The 15076-nt window shown below is 47.0% G+C and overlaps 2 protein-coding genes and 1 long non-coding RNA gene across 6 annotated transcripts in view; 1 reads left to right on the forward strand and 2 right to left on the reverse strand.

Annotated features, from left to right (window-relative positions):
- Positions 1–7655, reverse strand: part of LOC113996624 (probable bifunctional methylenetetrahydrofolate dehydrogenase/cyclohydrolase 2) — a 60338-nt gene extending 52683 nt beyond the window's left edge. The window contains exons 1-3 of one of the 3 annotated variants that reach the window (XM_039387225.1): positions 6856–7655; positions 2615–2799; positions 2158–2280 (exon numbers count right to left, since the gene is read on the reverse strand). In XM_039387225.1, the coding sequence (XP_039243159.1) occupies positions 2158–2280; positions 2615–2799; positions 6856–7181 (634 nt within the window). In that variant the 5' untranslated portion in view covers positions 7182–7655. The remainder of the gene's footprint in view (positions 1–2157; positions 2281–2614; positions 2800–6855) is intronic. The other 2 variants (XM_039387224.1, XM_039387226.1) reach the window with 2 other exon arrangements.
- LOC120324459 lies at positions 5223–6840 on the reverse strand. 2 transcript variants are annotated; one of them, XR_005565796.1, is made up of 5 exons: positions 6640–6840; positions 5932–6140; positions 5788–5816; positions 5427–5523; positions 5223–5299 (listed from the first exon to the last, which is right to left on the reverse strand). It is a non-coding gene; the product is annotated as an uncharacterized LOC120324459 (long non-coding RNA). The 2 variants fall into 2 exon arrangements; XR_005565797.1 differs by lacking the exon at positions 5788–5816.
- A 1340-nt stretch (positions 7656–8995) lies between the features above and the next one.
- The window catches only part of RASSF6 (Ras association domain family member 6), a 94246-nt gene continuing 88165 nt past the window's right edge, over positions 8996–15076 (forward strand). The window contains exon 1 of the mRNA XM_039387232.1: positions 8996–9035. The gene's annotated coding sequence lies outside the window, so the exon portion shown is untranslated. The remainder of the gene's footprint in view (positions 9036–15076) is intronic.

A 15076-nucleotide genomic window follows, 5' to 3' on the forward strand; every position in this document is an offset into this window, starting at 1 on the left:
GCGAACTTGCTAACCTTAGGCAAGTCAGGTGTTCATGCAACACAAACCTGGTAGCTTTTGCCTGTGATGGGGGAGAACCCTGCTCTGACAGACACCTTGCCCCTGTTTGTCTTTAGCTTCCCAGGAATAGACAGGTAATAGGCACAATCATGTCAAAGGGAAAGAAATCATGCTTTACATGGATCGTCTTCCCCACTCAAAACTGGTTTGCACAATTTCAGAAGAGGGCACAGAGGACCTGGAAGAAATGCAGCTGCAGAGCTGGGGACAAGTGGGCTGACGTGGGCCTGAGAAGACAAGATGGGGACACTTCCCAAATTCTGTTGTGGCTGGGCCATCCCCAAACAAACAAACCAACCAACCCAACTCACACTGTAGAGACACTTCTGTGTTATTTAATGGGCAGGCTTTTTTCACCTAAAGAAATGCCCGGTCCTGGTTTGTTTCCACGTGCCTGCACACAGGCACTCTGTTTATTTCCAGGGGAACACAGTAATTCCTTAATTACCTTATTGTCAGGCTCCTGAAACAGCAGCTGAGATCTATACAAATTTCCTCACTGCCACTCCAAGCCACTCTCCAGGCCAAGTTCCTCCCTGCACTAACCCTCTCCCCTGGGAGCTAAACCTGCAGGGCTACACTGGGCATCCCTTGCCCAGCTACTCCAACTTGCATACAGAGAAACTCCTATTTACACAACAAACAACATCTGCCTCTAGTGTTGGCACAGGGAAAATAAACACTAGCTTGCAAAGGGGAAGACTGATGAAAACAAAAGCATAGCAGAAAAGGACTGGAAAAAATACCAGATGGGTTTTCATCTTCTCTCGCAAATACATAACATAATACAAAATTGCCACCTACTAGGCAATTCCAAATAAAATACAGGAAAGTTTCCAGAAAACCAGTACCACATCACAGGAAATGCACTCAAAACATGCACAGAAAGGAAATTCTCCTCAGGTAAGGATCACAATCCTCACATTTAAGTTGGCAATCTCACAAATTGCAAGAGAACAAAGCTATTTCTGATTCTGTTTTTATCCCAATGTGGATCAAAAGCCACACATCATGTGGTTTACTGAAAAAAACCCCAAAACTAACCCAACAAAATCAACTCTGAAGGAAGCACATCAGCCACCTTTTGCTACAGCCTCCAGACACAAAGTTTTGCACCCGTGGGCTCTCAGCACTCCATCTTTTGCAGCAGCTCTCACTGCTGGAATGAATGTCTGTGACATTACCTGTTCACTCTGACCCGCTCTTAGTGGCAGAGATGTTTGTTCAAAGGAAAACCACCACTTTCCAGCAGATCCTTACTTGGGCTCCAAGAGCTGCCTCCTTACCTGTGTTGTACTTCCACCTGGTGGCAAATTTATTGCAGCACGTGGCCGGGTTCAGGCAGCTCTCCTGGCAGACCAAGAGCAAACCCCCCTCACCAGGAGCGCTGCTCTTGACTGCAAAGACAAGCAAAGCACTTCTTCCTCTACGACTCTCAGCACCTGCCCCACTTTTGCTCTTTCCCAGATGGAAAATGGGTTTAGTTTAGTTCAGGGCTTTTTTTACAACTTTCATCACTGTAAAATTACCACTTGGCCAGCTACTCCCAAGTGATATTTCAGTGAGATTATACTACAAACCAGGAGAAGGCAAATTAAAAAACCAAGATTTCAGTCAAGGCTTTTAGGACTTCTGCACAAACCTCACTTGGACCACTAGGGAAACAGCACAGAAAACAGGAATAAATACTGAAGGCAAAACCTCCAATCGCTGTGAGAAAGGCTGTGGCATCATCTCCTGCATAGCATAACTCAGCATCATCTAAGGGATGAAAGCATGGAGCTAAGGCAAAACACTGCAACAGGCTGAAAAATAAAGATCATTCAACTGGATAAATTAGGAGTGGAGGGAAATGCCTTGAAACACCACCCTGACTGATCAAAAAAAAAGGCGAATTTGACATAGGAAATGATTCTCACAATTTGGTTTTTCGTTTATAATGAACAGCAGGTGGAACAAAAAAATTACATCTCACCCAATCCTTCACTATGCATGTCCTCTCAACAGCTTCTCATGTCCCCAGGCAGCCCAAAAGCCTCACACTCTTTCCTCTCACACAGACTGTAGAGGAGAAATGGGACAAAAGGTGTCACCCACCTGGCAGAGGAAGCTGAACTAACAAACCACTGACTCTCGAGTCCTTGTTGAGTTGCACTGTCAGATCTAAGAGCTCTTCCTCAGAAATGTCTTTAGGCCTCACAATGATCTCACTAGAAATGCCTGGTAAAAACAAAAAACAGGAGACACGTTAGCATCGGGAAACGAATCTATGGGCAGCTTGGTCATTTAGTCCAAAGACGTGTCTGAGGCTGAAAAACTCTTTCCTAACAACATTTCAATACAGAAGGAAACGTAGGGCTCCCACTCAAGTGACATTACAACTACTTTCTTCCTATGTCCATGCAATTTCTTTTCTTTCGGTTCAGCAGAGGAGATGAGGAAGAAAATGGTGCAAGACTGAATTAAGACAAAACAGGGGATTCCTCCTGCTTTATTTTTTTATTTTTAAGTAACAGTATCTTGTGCTTACCAAAGGATCACTTTTATGACATACCCACAGCTGCAGCTGCTTTTATCTTGTTCCTGACATAGATATGACTGGCTGGATTGTCTCCTACCAATACGACAGTGAGATGAGGTCTCTTGTTCCCAACGGATATCCACGATTCTACATCCCTTTGAACTTCTTGCAACACTTGGTTGGCAAGCTTTGTCCCGGAGATAACTGTTGCTTCATCACTACAAAGACAAAAAGAAACACAATATTTAGGTCTGACATTTCACCAGGAAGACACTTTGAAGTGTGGGATCTACCATGCTAACCACTGCAAAACGTTTTGATTCATTTGCTAGTATTTCATTTGAAAAACACGCTACAAACCCACAGGAAAAGAAGTGTTTCCCCACTCTAATTTGAAGAGCATTAATATGCCATCATTGCACATGGAAAAGGAGCTCACCAGCCACAAAAGTGGGGAAAAAGAAGGGTTTTGGTTCATCAGCTCTTAACAAAACACCATCAATGATAACTTGATCTTACTTATTACAAATTCAGTCTCCGTAGGCTTCCCTCTCTGAGACGGAGAATTTAACATGTAGACACATCAACACTGTAACCCCTGCCTTGAACTGAAAATATTAATTAAAAAAGACTACTCTTTGTAACTGACAGTGTAGCAAAGAGTCCAGAGGAGTTATAATGAAAAGGTGTCATGATAACTAAAAAAAAAAAAATAAATCCCAGTGCCTGGTTAAAAAACCACCAAAACTGAACAAACAAAAACAAGCGAATCATACAAGCAAAAAGCCAAAAAGCACACACACTCTGCTAAGAACAGTTTATCCAATTGGTTATCAGGAAAACAAAGTATTAGAAACACACTTAGCACAAAAAAAGAAAGCACAAACACCTTGCTTCATTCCATTTTACACCCAAACACCAGTTTCTGTACTGTTTCACTTACAGAAAAAATAATGTAGGCAACAGGTCGGTTTCATTCTTTTCCTGTGTGGCCTGTTCTGCATGTGCTCATTCTCAGAGATGCCTCTCTCTCTTCTTCATTATTTATGTTTCAGCTCTACATGCCCTGAGCACAAGACACTCCTTCCCAGGTACTCATTATCCCAGACAAATAATTAATGCCCACCCGTGCAGCAATGCCTTCCCCATTTCACTAGACAAGGATTTTACAACAGTTGGTGCCAAAAGTGTGCTCAATCCATAGGAATGACTATCCTGTTCCTATGCCACTTGCACTATAAATGCATTGTCTAATGACAACTTCTCCCAGCCTCTAAGCAAACCACCCTCAGTGCACACTCTTCCTCAAAACCTGGCCTCAGCCTCATTAAGCTCTCAAGGGCTCTCCTCACTGAAACCTCACCCTTCTCACCTCAGCACCTTCAGTCTTCTCAGTCATCCAAGGATCAAAGGCAAAGCAAGTGAACACATCAACAGTGCTAAAAAGGCACAAATCTAGAAGGAAAAAACACCCTGAAACACACAAAACTAGGAGAAAACACATGCAATGCATCCTGCCCAGGAGATGCTGGGATAAGGCTCTTCAACACCTGCATCTCTCCAAGGACAACAGGGAGTTGTACAAACCTCAGAAAAAGGCAATTTTAGAAGGAAAAGACTTGGCTGGAAACAAAATGTTTCAAGACAAAACTGGTCTGACAAATTAACACTCTGGGACAGCCCAGACAGAGAAGAGGAAAATTATTTCACATTACTTCACATAGGCAGAAAAAACAAGGACAATTATATCTTAGCAAAAAGTTCCCTCCTTAGTAATGTCCCAAACTGCTTTCAGGATTGCACTTCCAGCTTTATTTCTGCACAACACCCAAGGAAGGGTTGACTGGCTCAAAACAACCAGCTGGGAAGTGTGTTTGGGGGAACAGGTTGAGCTCTGTACAGGTGGGACGGCCACTGCTCTGCCCTGCCCTCCGTGAGCCTCAGTCAGCCTCTGGTCCGGTCCAGAATGGCAGAGACTGACCCAGGGGCTGCCCCAAAATGGCGGGGACTGATCCAGGGGCTGACCCAAAATGGCGGGGACTGATCCAGGGGCTGCCCCAAAATGGCGGGGACTGACCCAGGGGCTGCCCCAAAATGGCGGAGATTGACCCAGGGGCTGCCCCAAAATGGCGGGGACTGACCCAAGGCTGCCCCAAAATGGCGGGGACCAACCCAGGGGCTGCCCCAAAATGGCGGGGACCGACCCAGGGGCTGCCCCAAAATGGCGGAGATTGACCCAGGGGCTGCCCCAAAATGGCGGGGACTGACCCAGGGGCTGACCCAAATTGGCAGAGATTGACCCAGGGGCTGCCCCAAAATGGCGGGGACTGACCCAGGGGCTGACCCAAAATGGCGGGGACTGACCCAGGGGCTGCCCCAAAATGGCGGGGACTGACCCAGGGCCTCGAGAGCCCCCACTATGGCAGGGACTGACTCCTTGGGCCCCACAGGGAACACGGAAGCACAGTTGTGCCTGGGGGAGGCCCCAGCCGAGGGGAGCAGGGGTGACGGGGGTGTCAAGGGGCTGCTCTGCTCCATTTCCATCTCAGGATTATTTTTTGCAGCGATACAGAAGTCCATATAAGACAAAAAATTATTTCACATTCGTTCAAACAGGCAGAAGAAAACAAGGACAACTGTACCTTAGCAAGAACTTATAGAATGGCCCTACTTCACAAGAACAGACCTCTCCTGCATTCCACCAGCTACATGGATACTCTGAAGTTAGAAAAGATATCAATGCAAACAGTAGCTCTGTTTTTCCTATTTCATATCTACTGGGAAGGGAGAGGGGAAATAGCATTTTTCACAGATGCCAAATATAAAAATATTAAGTACTTAATACCAAAATATGTTGGTGCTTCTCAGGTTTAGAATCCAGATAGTCGATGTCCTTCGATGGAATTATTACACAAGAACTACTTGAACAAGGAAAGCTTCAGCTGTACAGAAAGGTTACATTGCAAGAGCTATTCAAAACACTGAAATTACGAAGTGAATTCTTACTATTCTTATTTTAAACATTAGCCACATGAAAACCTTGACCAGGTGTTGGTCAGTGACATTTATGACAGATGTAATGACCAGGTTAAATGACAGATTTCATACGTGCTACTATGCCACCCCGTCCCAGTGGTCTCCTAGAGCATGGAGGCTCTTATTCTGAACTCAGTAAAATGTGACTTTACAACAGGAAGTTCACTTACTGAATTCTTCTTGTGAATGAATCCAGTCACTTGCAGGGCACGACAGAAACAAAGACCTCAGTTGCTGTTCCAGATCAACCCATACACTAAAAGCCCAAGATCATATGGAGCATCACAACAGGATTCTCCACGTCCCATACATACCACACAAACACCTCTGGAAAATCATTAGGGCAGGAACATCTCCCTTTTGCACAACTGGAAAAAACAGTTACCAGCAGCACAGAACACAAGCAGGATATGCAGTGGTCTGGGAAGACACCTGCTTGAGCCAAAACTGGCAGAATCAGTTCTCCATATACAGAACAGCAGAGACTTATTTCAATGACTGTTCAGCTTCCTCATCTTTTCACCTTTGAAAACACAGAGCAAAGACAATGCTTTCAGCACAGGCGCTTGGGTTCTGCTGGACTGAGCCAACTTTCAGGCAGCATTTAAGACAACTCCAGTAGAAACGCAAAGGCTGACAAGCAAGAAAGGAGTGAAACCCTCCCACCCACACCCAGGCAAGTGCTCGGAGCTGCTGTGCTACACCGCCAGCACAAGAATCCCTGTGCAGACAGCACAATACATTAAACCAGCGCGCTGATTAATGTCAGGACAACGGTCCTCACTGCACCAAACCGTGGCCTGCTTGCCACCACCCCATTCATATACATGAAAACCACTGAGAGGCTCTTGAAGGTACCAGGAGCAAACAAACGCGTAATACCAGCTTCCCCTCGGGGAGGGGACAGGAAAATCACACCGCAAGGGCTCCTTCCAGGCACACCGCCTAAATCCCCGCCGCGATTTAAACCCCCGAGGCCAGGGCCGGGCCCGCTCGCCGCCCCCCATCCCGCTCGCACAGACCTCCGTTTTCCCGGGAAGAACAGCGGAACTCATCGCGGATCCGAGGCCATCCACCGCCGAGGCCGGCCCTGAGGGGAGCCGAGCCCGCTGCCCCCTCAGGCCTTTCCGCCCTTTCCGTCCGCCCAGCGCGGCGCGCGCTGCCCGCCGCGGCGTGAGGGGACCGAGGAGGAGGAGGAGGAAGGAAGGAGAAAAAACGCCCCGATGGGCGCCGCGTACCTGTCGGCACTGCAGGGGGAGCTGCTGGCGCTGCAGGCGGCCCGCGGCGCCGGGCCGGTGAGGGCTCGCCAACGCCTCAGCGGCGCCAAGCCCGGGCGCAGCAAGGCCGAGGAGGAGGAGGAGGCGAAAGAAAAGGAGAAGGCTGTGGTGGCCGCCGCCATGTCGGTCGGTCCCCAGGGACGGAAGCGACGCCGTAACCAAGCGACGAGGGAGGAGCCGGGGCACAGTGGGACCGACGGGGGCGGGCGGAGCTGAGTGACGGGTGGTGCTGAGGGACGGGAACAGAAGTTCACGGGAACCAAAGACTGCAAACGAAGTCCGACCATTTGCGAGGCTCCAGCTCTACCTTCAGGCGCAACGTCCTTCTCCCGGCGACCGGCGACTCCGGCGGTCCCTGGGCTCCGGCGGTCCTTCGGCTCCGCCCCTCCTTCGGCTCCGCCCGTCCTTCGGCTCCGCCCCTCCTTCGGCTCCGCCCGTCCTTCGGCTCCGCCCGTCCTTCGGCTCCGCCCGTTCCGCCGCGACTCCGGTCCCGCTACCTGCCCCGGCTCTTGCCTCTTCGCTTGGTTACGGCGACGCTTCTCTCTCTGAGGACTGACCGACGTGGTGGCGGCGGCCACCACAACCTTCTCCTTCGCCTCCTCCTCCGCGCTGCTTCGCCGGGGCTGGGCGCCGCTGAGCCGGTGGCGATCCCTCACTCGCAGCGCCAGCAGTTCCCCTCGCAGCGCCGACAGATACGCGGCGGTGATCGGGGAGTTTTCCTCCGCGCTCCTTCCTTTTCTTCCTCCTCCTTCTCCTCCTCCTCCTCCTGCTCCTCGATCCCCTCACGCGGTGGCGGGTGGCGCGCGCCGCGCTCGGTGGGCGAAAAGGGCGCGAAAGGCCTGAGGGGGCAGCGGGCTCGGCTCCCCTCGGGGTCGCCCCAGCAGATTTCAAGCGCCTGTACTAAAAGCGTTGTCTTTGCTCTGTGTTTTCACACGTGAAAAGGTGAGGCAGCTAAACAGTTACTCAAATAAGCCTCTGACCTCCTGGATATTCTGCCAGTTTTGCCTCAAACAGCTGTATTTCTGGACCGGTGCCCGCTTCTGTTTTCTGCCTCTGTTGCCAAATACTTTGAAAGTGTTGGAATAAATAAAACTCTCTCCTACCATCTTGGTAGTGTTAGAAAGGAAGGCATTACTTTGTTTCTGGCTCAAGGTGTGTGTGAAAGACTGAAAGAATCCCAGTCCCCACGCAGGCAAAATAATAATTTTTTTCACCTGTTTTGACCTTTTAGAAAACAGATTAATGATCATTGGTTCTAAATTACATAATTCTCTTTTCTGAGTTCCTATTCTACCTTCTTTTGCCTACTAATTTCTCCTTTTCTATAACAATTAGTCCGTATCTGTAGTCTTTTTACTGTCTTTTGCCCTCTGGTGGGTTTGTTCAAGCTCAAATACTAAGCCTTTTTTCTTATTATTATTTGGTTTTTTTTTTGAAAAATGTCCTTCCAGATGTCCAAGTTCAACAATATATTTTTCCCAGGCTTTGCTCACTGAAGCATATCAAGGTCAGTTTAGCAAAAGTTCTTACTTTTGCTAAGTAGAACTTAGAAACTTATAAGAATCGTTCTTGAAAAAGTAGCTGCCTTAGAGTAATTTGAGGCTTAATACAGCTTATGATTAATTAAAACAAGTAATTAAAAGGTTTAATTGCAACCACTGAAAATTAGAAAAGCTATATCCTTTCCAACACTGCTAGTAACCGTTTTGTCCAGTTCTGCAAAAGGAAGGTGTTCCTGCAATAGTGATTTTCCAGAGGTTTTCATGTAGTATGTATGGGACATGTAAAATCCTGTTGTAATGCTCCATAAGAATGATTTCATATTCTATTCCCAAATACAGAAGGTCACAGATGTTCAGTGTGGCTGGCTAAGTATGTTGGAAGGGTGGGTCATATAAGTGATACTTTAGTAAGCACAAGATATTCTTATTTAAAAAAAAAAGGAAAAGCAGGAGGGATTTCCTTTTTGTCTCAGTTTCATTTTGTACCGTTTTCTTTCTCATTTTCTCTGCTGAAGCTAAAGAAAAGAAATTGCATGGACATATGAAGAGGAGGTTTCTGTCAGAGCAGGGTTCTGCCCCATCCCAGGCACAAGGAAAAACTGCCAGGTTTGTTTTGCATGAACACCTGACTTGCCTAAGGTTAGCAAGTTCTCTTTTGCAAAAGCCATTTCATAATTGCTCCACATTTCTGTCTTTGTTTTTTTTTATTCCCCAGGTTGGCATAAAAACAAGGTTACGGTTGCTTTGAGTCTCTGAGGAGAGTTCACTTCTAGGAGACTCTTTCATCAACGTACTGAATATCTCAATTTCCACAACCCTTTCTCATTAGGAATCAGAAGGAAACTCCCTCTCATCAGAAAATGGAGAATTAAATTGTAAATGATAACAGTGTGGGTTAACTTTACGTTTTTTTTAAATTGAAAATCTTTTAACAAGAGATTACAATGTTCTAAGTTTTATAATATGCATGATATCTTTTAATTAGTTATCTCCTCTTAATGCAAACCCACAAAATACCAACTAAATGCAAACATGGTGTTTATGTCCCTCAACTGTTGTTCCTGGCAGTGTCTGAATTTCCTTATTAACTCTCCTGTGCCTTTATTTGACCTTTTGAACCATCCCTTATGCTCTCTGAGTGGGACAGTGGGATATATGGCCTCGCAGCTGCAGGGTTATGTTGGGATCTGGCCCGGAATGGGTGACGTGTGGTTATGTAAAAGATGCAAAAAATAATCCTTCTGAGATGGAAATGGAGCAGAGCAGCCCCTTGAGAGCAGCGTGTCACTGTCCTTTTGTCTGCTCCCCTCGGCTGGGGCCTCCCCCAGGCACAGCTGTGCTTCCGTGTTCCCTGTGGGGCCCAAGGAGTCAGTCCCTGGTGTTGTGGGGCTCTCGAGGCCCTGGGTCAGTCCCCGCCATTTTGGGGCAGCCCCTGGGTCAGTCCCCGCCATTTTGGGGCAGCCCCTGGGTCAGTCCCCGCCATTTTGGGTCAGCCCCTGGGTCAGTCCCCGCCATTTTGGGGCAGCCCCTGGGTCAGTCCCCGCCATTTTGGGGCAGCCCCTGGGTCAGTCTCTGCCATTCTGGACCGGACCAGAGGCTGACTGAGGCTCACGGAGGGCAGGGCAGAGCAGTGGCCGTCCCACCTGTACAGAGCTCAACCTGTTCCCCCAAACACACTTCCCACCTGGTTGTTTTGAGCCAGTCAACCCTTCCTCTGGTGTCATGCAGAAATAAAGCTGGAAGTGCAATCCAGGAAGCAGTTTGGGATGTTATTAAACAGAGAAGCAATAGATTATAATGTCTTCCATAATTCCTGCCACTGCTGCTGCCGTGTGGGAAATCATAAAACGGACAGGTAAGAAGCTCAGCTGTCCTGAAACCCTTTTCATCTGGGGAGAGGAGCAAAGGGTTAAGTGAGGTGTGAGTTAAAGGTTATCTCAGTGTATTGGGCTGAGTGAAGAACCAACAGTTAGAGGACTAATGTGAATAATAAGGAGGTGCCAAATAGATGAGATCTTGTGCCAGTAGCATAACTGTTAATTAAGTGAAGAGAGTAGTACTTGGTGGAACTCTTTGGTAACTCTCTGCCTTTTACAGTGTTGGGGGGAGCTTTCTGTGCTATTGTGTACCTCCTGATTATTTGTGAAATAGAAGGTTTGTATGCCTAAGTTCCTGTAAGTGAAAGGGAAGAAGCAAGATGAAGAATGGGAGCAGTAATTTCCCTTTTTCAGGGGAAAAGAGTGCCCACGTGTTCACTAGTGTACATTTTCTCCTTAGAATGTGTGTGTTCTGACTGGTAGCCATTAGAGCTTCAGTTCCCCTTTGTGGTCAGAGAAGGGAAATGAAGTTCCTGCTGAGGGTGGTTCAGATCACCTGAATGAGTTGCCAGTTTTCTTTCTGCCAGGGGAAAGCTGAAAGTTGTTTTGTGGATTCCTCCCTCAAATTCAGCCGTGTGGATTTTCACGTCAGGTTGATGTCAGCAGTCCACAGTAAGAGATAATTCAATCTTGGGGAGTGAGAAGAAGGGTTTAGGTGTATCAAAATAGTGAAATAGAATTTTTTAATTTTTTTTCTCTAAGGAATACCCACATTTGGAAAAAATGTTGTTGTAGCTGGAAGATCCAAGAATGTTGGAATGCCTATCTCAATGCTGTTACATACTGATGGAGAGCACGAAAGGCCTGGAGGTAAGTCCAGGGATGTTGTTTGAATGTTTCCCTTTGTGAAATCCTGAGAGTGAAGCTGAGCAGCAGATTCAACTAAAAGAGAAAGCTTTTCACTTTTGTCAACAGCTCTAAGGGGAGCAGGGAAATAAATTTGCTCATCTGTTTCCTGGCATCTTCTCAGGTGAGTAGTTTCTGGAGTCGACTTTTTCTGGTCTTACATCACCCCGCTGTCCTCCCTTTGAGAGAGCTGCTGTTTCCCCGCTGTCAGCACTGAATGTGGAGGAGAACAGTGACAGTGTGGCCTTAAAGAGCTGCAGAGTTTGTGTGAGGGTTGTACAAATCCGTGCAGCTCTGTGCCTTCCCCTCCTGCTTATTTGGTAACCACTTTGTTTTCGTGCCCACCTGAGCACACACATACACAGAATTCCACCTACGCTTTTATCTGTCCATGTAAAATAAAGATTCCATCATTTCTGTTGTGCTGTGTCAGTTAATTGGTGTTTATGAAAATGCCCAAATGCCCAACCAAGTAACTTGTTTCAGCGTGAGTTCTGGGATATTACCCACGTTGGCCTGGGGGCTGTTTCTACGGGGCAGTTTATATCCCCCTGGAACCCGGGGGTTGTAGTGGAAATATTTTTAAGCAATTCTAATTACAGAAGCCTGCATGTGCTGCTATAATTGTGCTGTAGGAAGAGAAACAAGTATAAATTAAATGGAGTGCTGCCCTTTTGCAGCTTCATTGTGGTGTTGGAAAGTGCCACCGTGGTATGCACAGGTGAGGTAACATGAACGTTTAATCCCAGGCCCATTTAATAGGAGGGGAGTGAAATCTGTTATTAATATAATAAAACTCTAAAAGCTTTGCAGTAATCATGGAGTTGGTTTTTCCATTCAGCCTCTGTGGGAAAGTTGCTATTTGAAACTTCTCTCAGTGTTGGAGTTGTAATTACCATCGGTGCATAGTTCTGGTCTCATCCCCATTCCCATGAAAATGAGTCCCATTTTTGCCCTTTGCTGCGAATCCTGGGTGATGAGTCTTACTGGCAGCGTTCTAGTTTTCCCACCTCCTATACTGTGGTGGTACAGTGAGAAAACTAAGGAACAAGTGTACTTCTTAGACAATAAACCAGCATTAAGTGTGGGTATATGTTGTGTAGGTGGCGATAAATAGTTTTATAGTTGTAATCCGGTGGAGTTTTCATTGGTGACTCGTAGATGGGGCTGTCCTTGGAGATCTGGTTCATCTCCTGCAGGTGGTTTTCGGCTCTGCTGCTGCTGTGAACAGCAAGAACCAGCCTGGGTGGTGTGTGGAAGGCAAGGCAGGCCAGGGTTAGGCTTTAGCTTTTTTTTTAACTCAGGAGGATGGGACCAGACAAGACCTAAACCAAAGTGCTGAAAAGGAACTTTCTCAGGCTGTCAGTCAGGGTAGGTTTTTATCAGCACTTGGGCTGGTTTGATGAAATGTTTTTGATTGAGAAGTGATGCAAGGGGTGTGTAGGATAGTACTTTTTTCTTCCTTTCTGTTATAGGGTTTGGTGTTTCTTTTAACAGATTATGAACAGAACTTAAACGGTGGGGCATGTCTTCATTTGGGATGTTTTGTATGTAGGAACAGTCATATCCTGCAGGTGGCAATATCTGATCAGATGGAAGAGCTGTCTGAACCATTCCAAAACAAATGTGGCAATTAATTGCTAATGTGTTCCATTTCAGGTGATGCCACAGTGACCATTACTCACAGATACACCCCAAAAGAGCAGCTCAAGATCCATACGCAGCTCGCTGACATAGTAATAGTAGCTGCAGGTAATGCTCGTTGTCGTTAATCCTCCAATTGCAGCATTTCCAAGCGAAAAGGAGGACTCTGAGTCTGTGGCAGTGGCTGCTCCAGGTTCCACTGAGCAAGGTGTGCTCGCGCTTGCCGAGGGTGTTGCAGCAGGGAGGATTTCTGCAGTAGGAAGGGCGAGTGATGTGGCTCTTTGTTCTTGCCCTTCACATTTGCAGACTCATAAACTGTTTCTCGTCACATGTGACACCTTTGCCTTAGGGAGACTTCAGAGTGAACTCAGGATTGGGAACCAGTCAGTGCATAGTTTATACGGGTATAATTACGTAAATTAAAACATCCTCTGTGTCGTGCAAAAGTCATGAGTCATTTAAATTCTGACAGGAGGGTTTCTTTAAATCAGCTGGAGGCTGCCTTCATAACCCCGTGGTATCATTCCCCTGCTGTTAATACTGAGGGCAACCCTGGTAAGTTAACTGAAGGTTTTGGTAACCTACGTTATTATGGCTGGGTTTTTTTCCTTTTCCAATTATCATGTAGAGGGGAAGAGAATGGTAATGGCCTGGAGGCAGGGGTCTGAAAAATCAGTGTCTCTACTCATAAAGCAATGTAGAGTGAAATACTTAGAGTTTGACTCGTTTATCCCAAAGAAACAAGCACAACTGCTGCTAAGAGAGCTCTGTTTTTTGTTTACGGGTATTATAAATAGGAAACCCCCCATAATTTAAAACAAACAAATAATGCAACTTCCTAAAATGTTGGTCAAACTGTGTGTCCCTTGCAGCTCAGGATATCATCCTTCTCTTGTACCATTTTGAAGCAGTACAGGAGGATTGTGTCTTTCCCCTTTTCTGCTCCCTTTCTCCCTCCTCCTCATCCTCGAGGCCCAAATCGTGCTTCCTTGTTTTCTAGGTGGAGACAGAGAGGTACCTGTCTAAAGCTTGTCACTTCCTGTTGAAGTGAGATGCCCTTGGCTTCAGGGCTTAACTTCTGTGTTACCTTCCAGTGGCAGCTCAGGAGCAAAAACCAGCTTGTTTGTCCCACATCTATTTACCCAACTGTGGGCCTGACCAGAATTCCCCACTGAATGAAAGATAACGGTGCGTGCGCTACCTGGAAATGAACCAGTAACTTCTCATCCAAATTCCCTGCTCCCAAGTCCATTGTCCCTTCAGATTCTAACAGTGGTTTGTCATCAGTTCTGCTTGGAGTTAAATGACCCAGTAGCAATTCAGCCATGTTGGCACTTCCCATTATTTTCCTTGTGTCATTTGTAACAGGAGTGTGATACAGCACTCATTGCACAACTTGAGATATACTGGGAATGATGAAAAAACGCTAGGGCTTGGTTGTGCAAGCAGCGTGCAGCCCTGCCCCAGTGGGTGCTCTGGGCAAGGTTCTACTTTAGAATGGTGGAATCCCTCCAGGCTTCCTTTGTTGCGTGAGAACTGTGCCCATTGTACCACTGGGATCACACGCTCCCGGAAATGCGTGACCTGCTCCGTGAGTGTTGTAGGACAGGTGACTTGTACCCTGCCAGGTTGGAGCAGCTGCTGGTACAGGCTGCTGTGCAAGATGTGGAAATGGAAAAGAGCTTTTTGTGTGTGTCTGTGTGCAGGACCAAGGTTGCTGTTCTCACTCTTTCTCCCATTCCCATGTAGTACTTTTAAAGAGCTGTCTGCATCCTGGCTCCTGGTTGGTGACTTGTTGCAGTGAGCCTGTTTCGTGTGGTACTCCAGCTCTGAGTGCTTTTCTGTTCCCTTGCATCCCTGGCTGTGGTAATAGCTCAGATCAGGTGCTTCTTATTCTCCCCCAGACTTGGGGCCCCTGTTTTTCTGCTTACTTGGATTGTAACTATCCATGCAGTTTATTCCTTCCCTCTTGTTCCCTCCCAAATCCTTGCATCATAAGTTCCAACAATGCTGCCCTTGTCCAGCCTACCCCTCCCTGAAATCTCTTTCAGTACCACACAGCTTTTGGATTCCTTGCCAAAGCATCCTATTTCCTGTGAAGCACACCTGACACTTTGTATCCCTCCAGAGCCTTTCCCATCTTGTCCCTTTATCCCTGCCTATGCAGACATCCCCCCGAATCTGTTCTTTTTGCCATTGGCCCAGACCCGGAGTAGAAGGATAAGTGCAGCTTTACCTGTGGTGCTCGTAGAACCAGCACAGGACTTGCAGGGCAGTGATGGAGGCAGCAGGACTCTTGTACTAGTCAACGTG

The sequence above is a fragment of the Pipra filicauda genome, unplaced genomic scaffold (genome assembly GCF_003945595.2).
Source record: "Pipra filicauda isolate LSUMZ 115617 unplaced genomic scaffold, ASM394559v2 scaffold541_size332799_pilon, whole genome shotgun sequence".
Lineage (NCBI taxonomy): Eukaryota > Metazoa > Chordata > Aves > Passeriformes > Pipridae > Pipra > Pipra filicauda.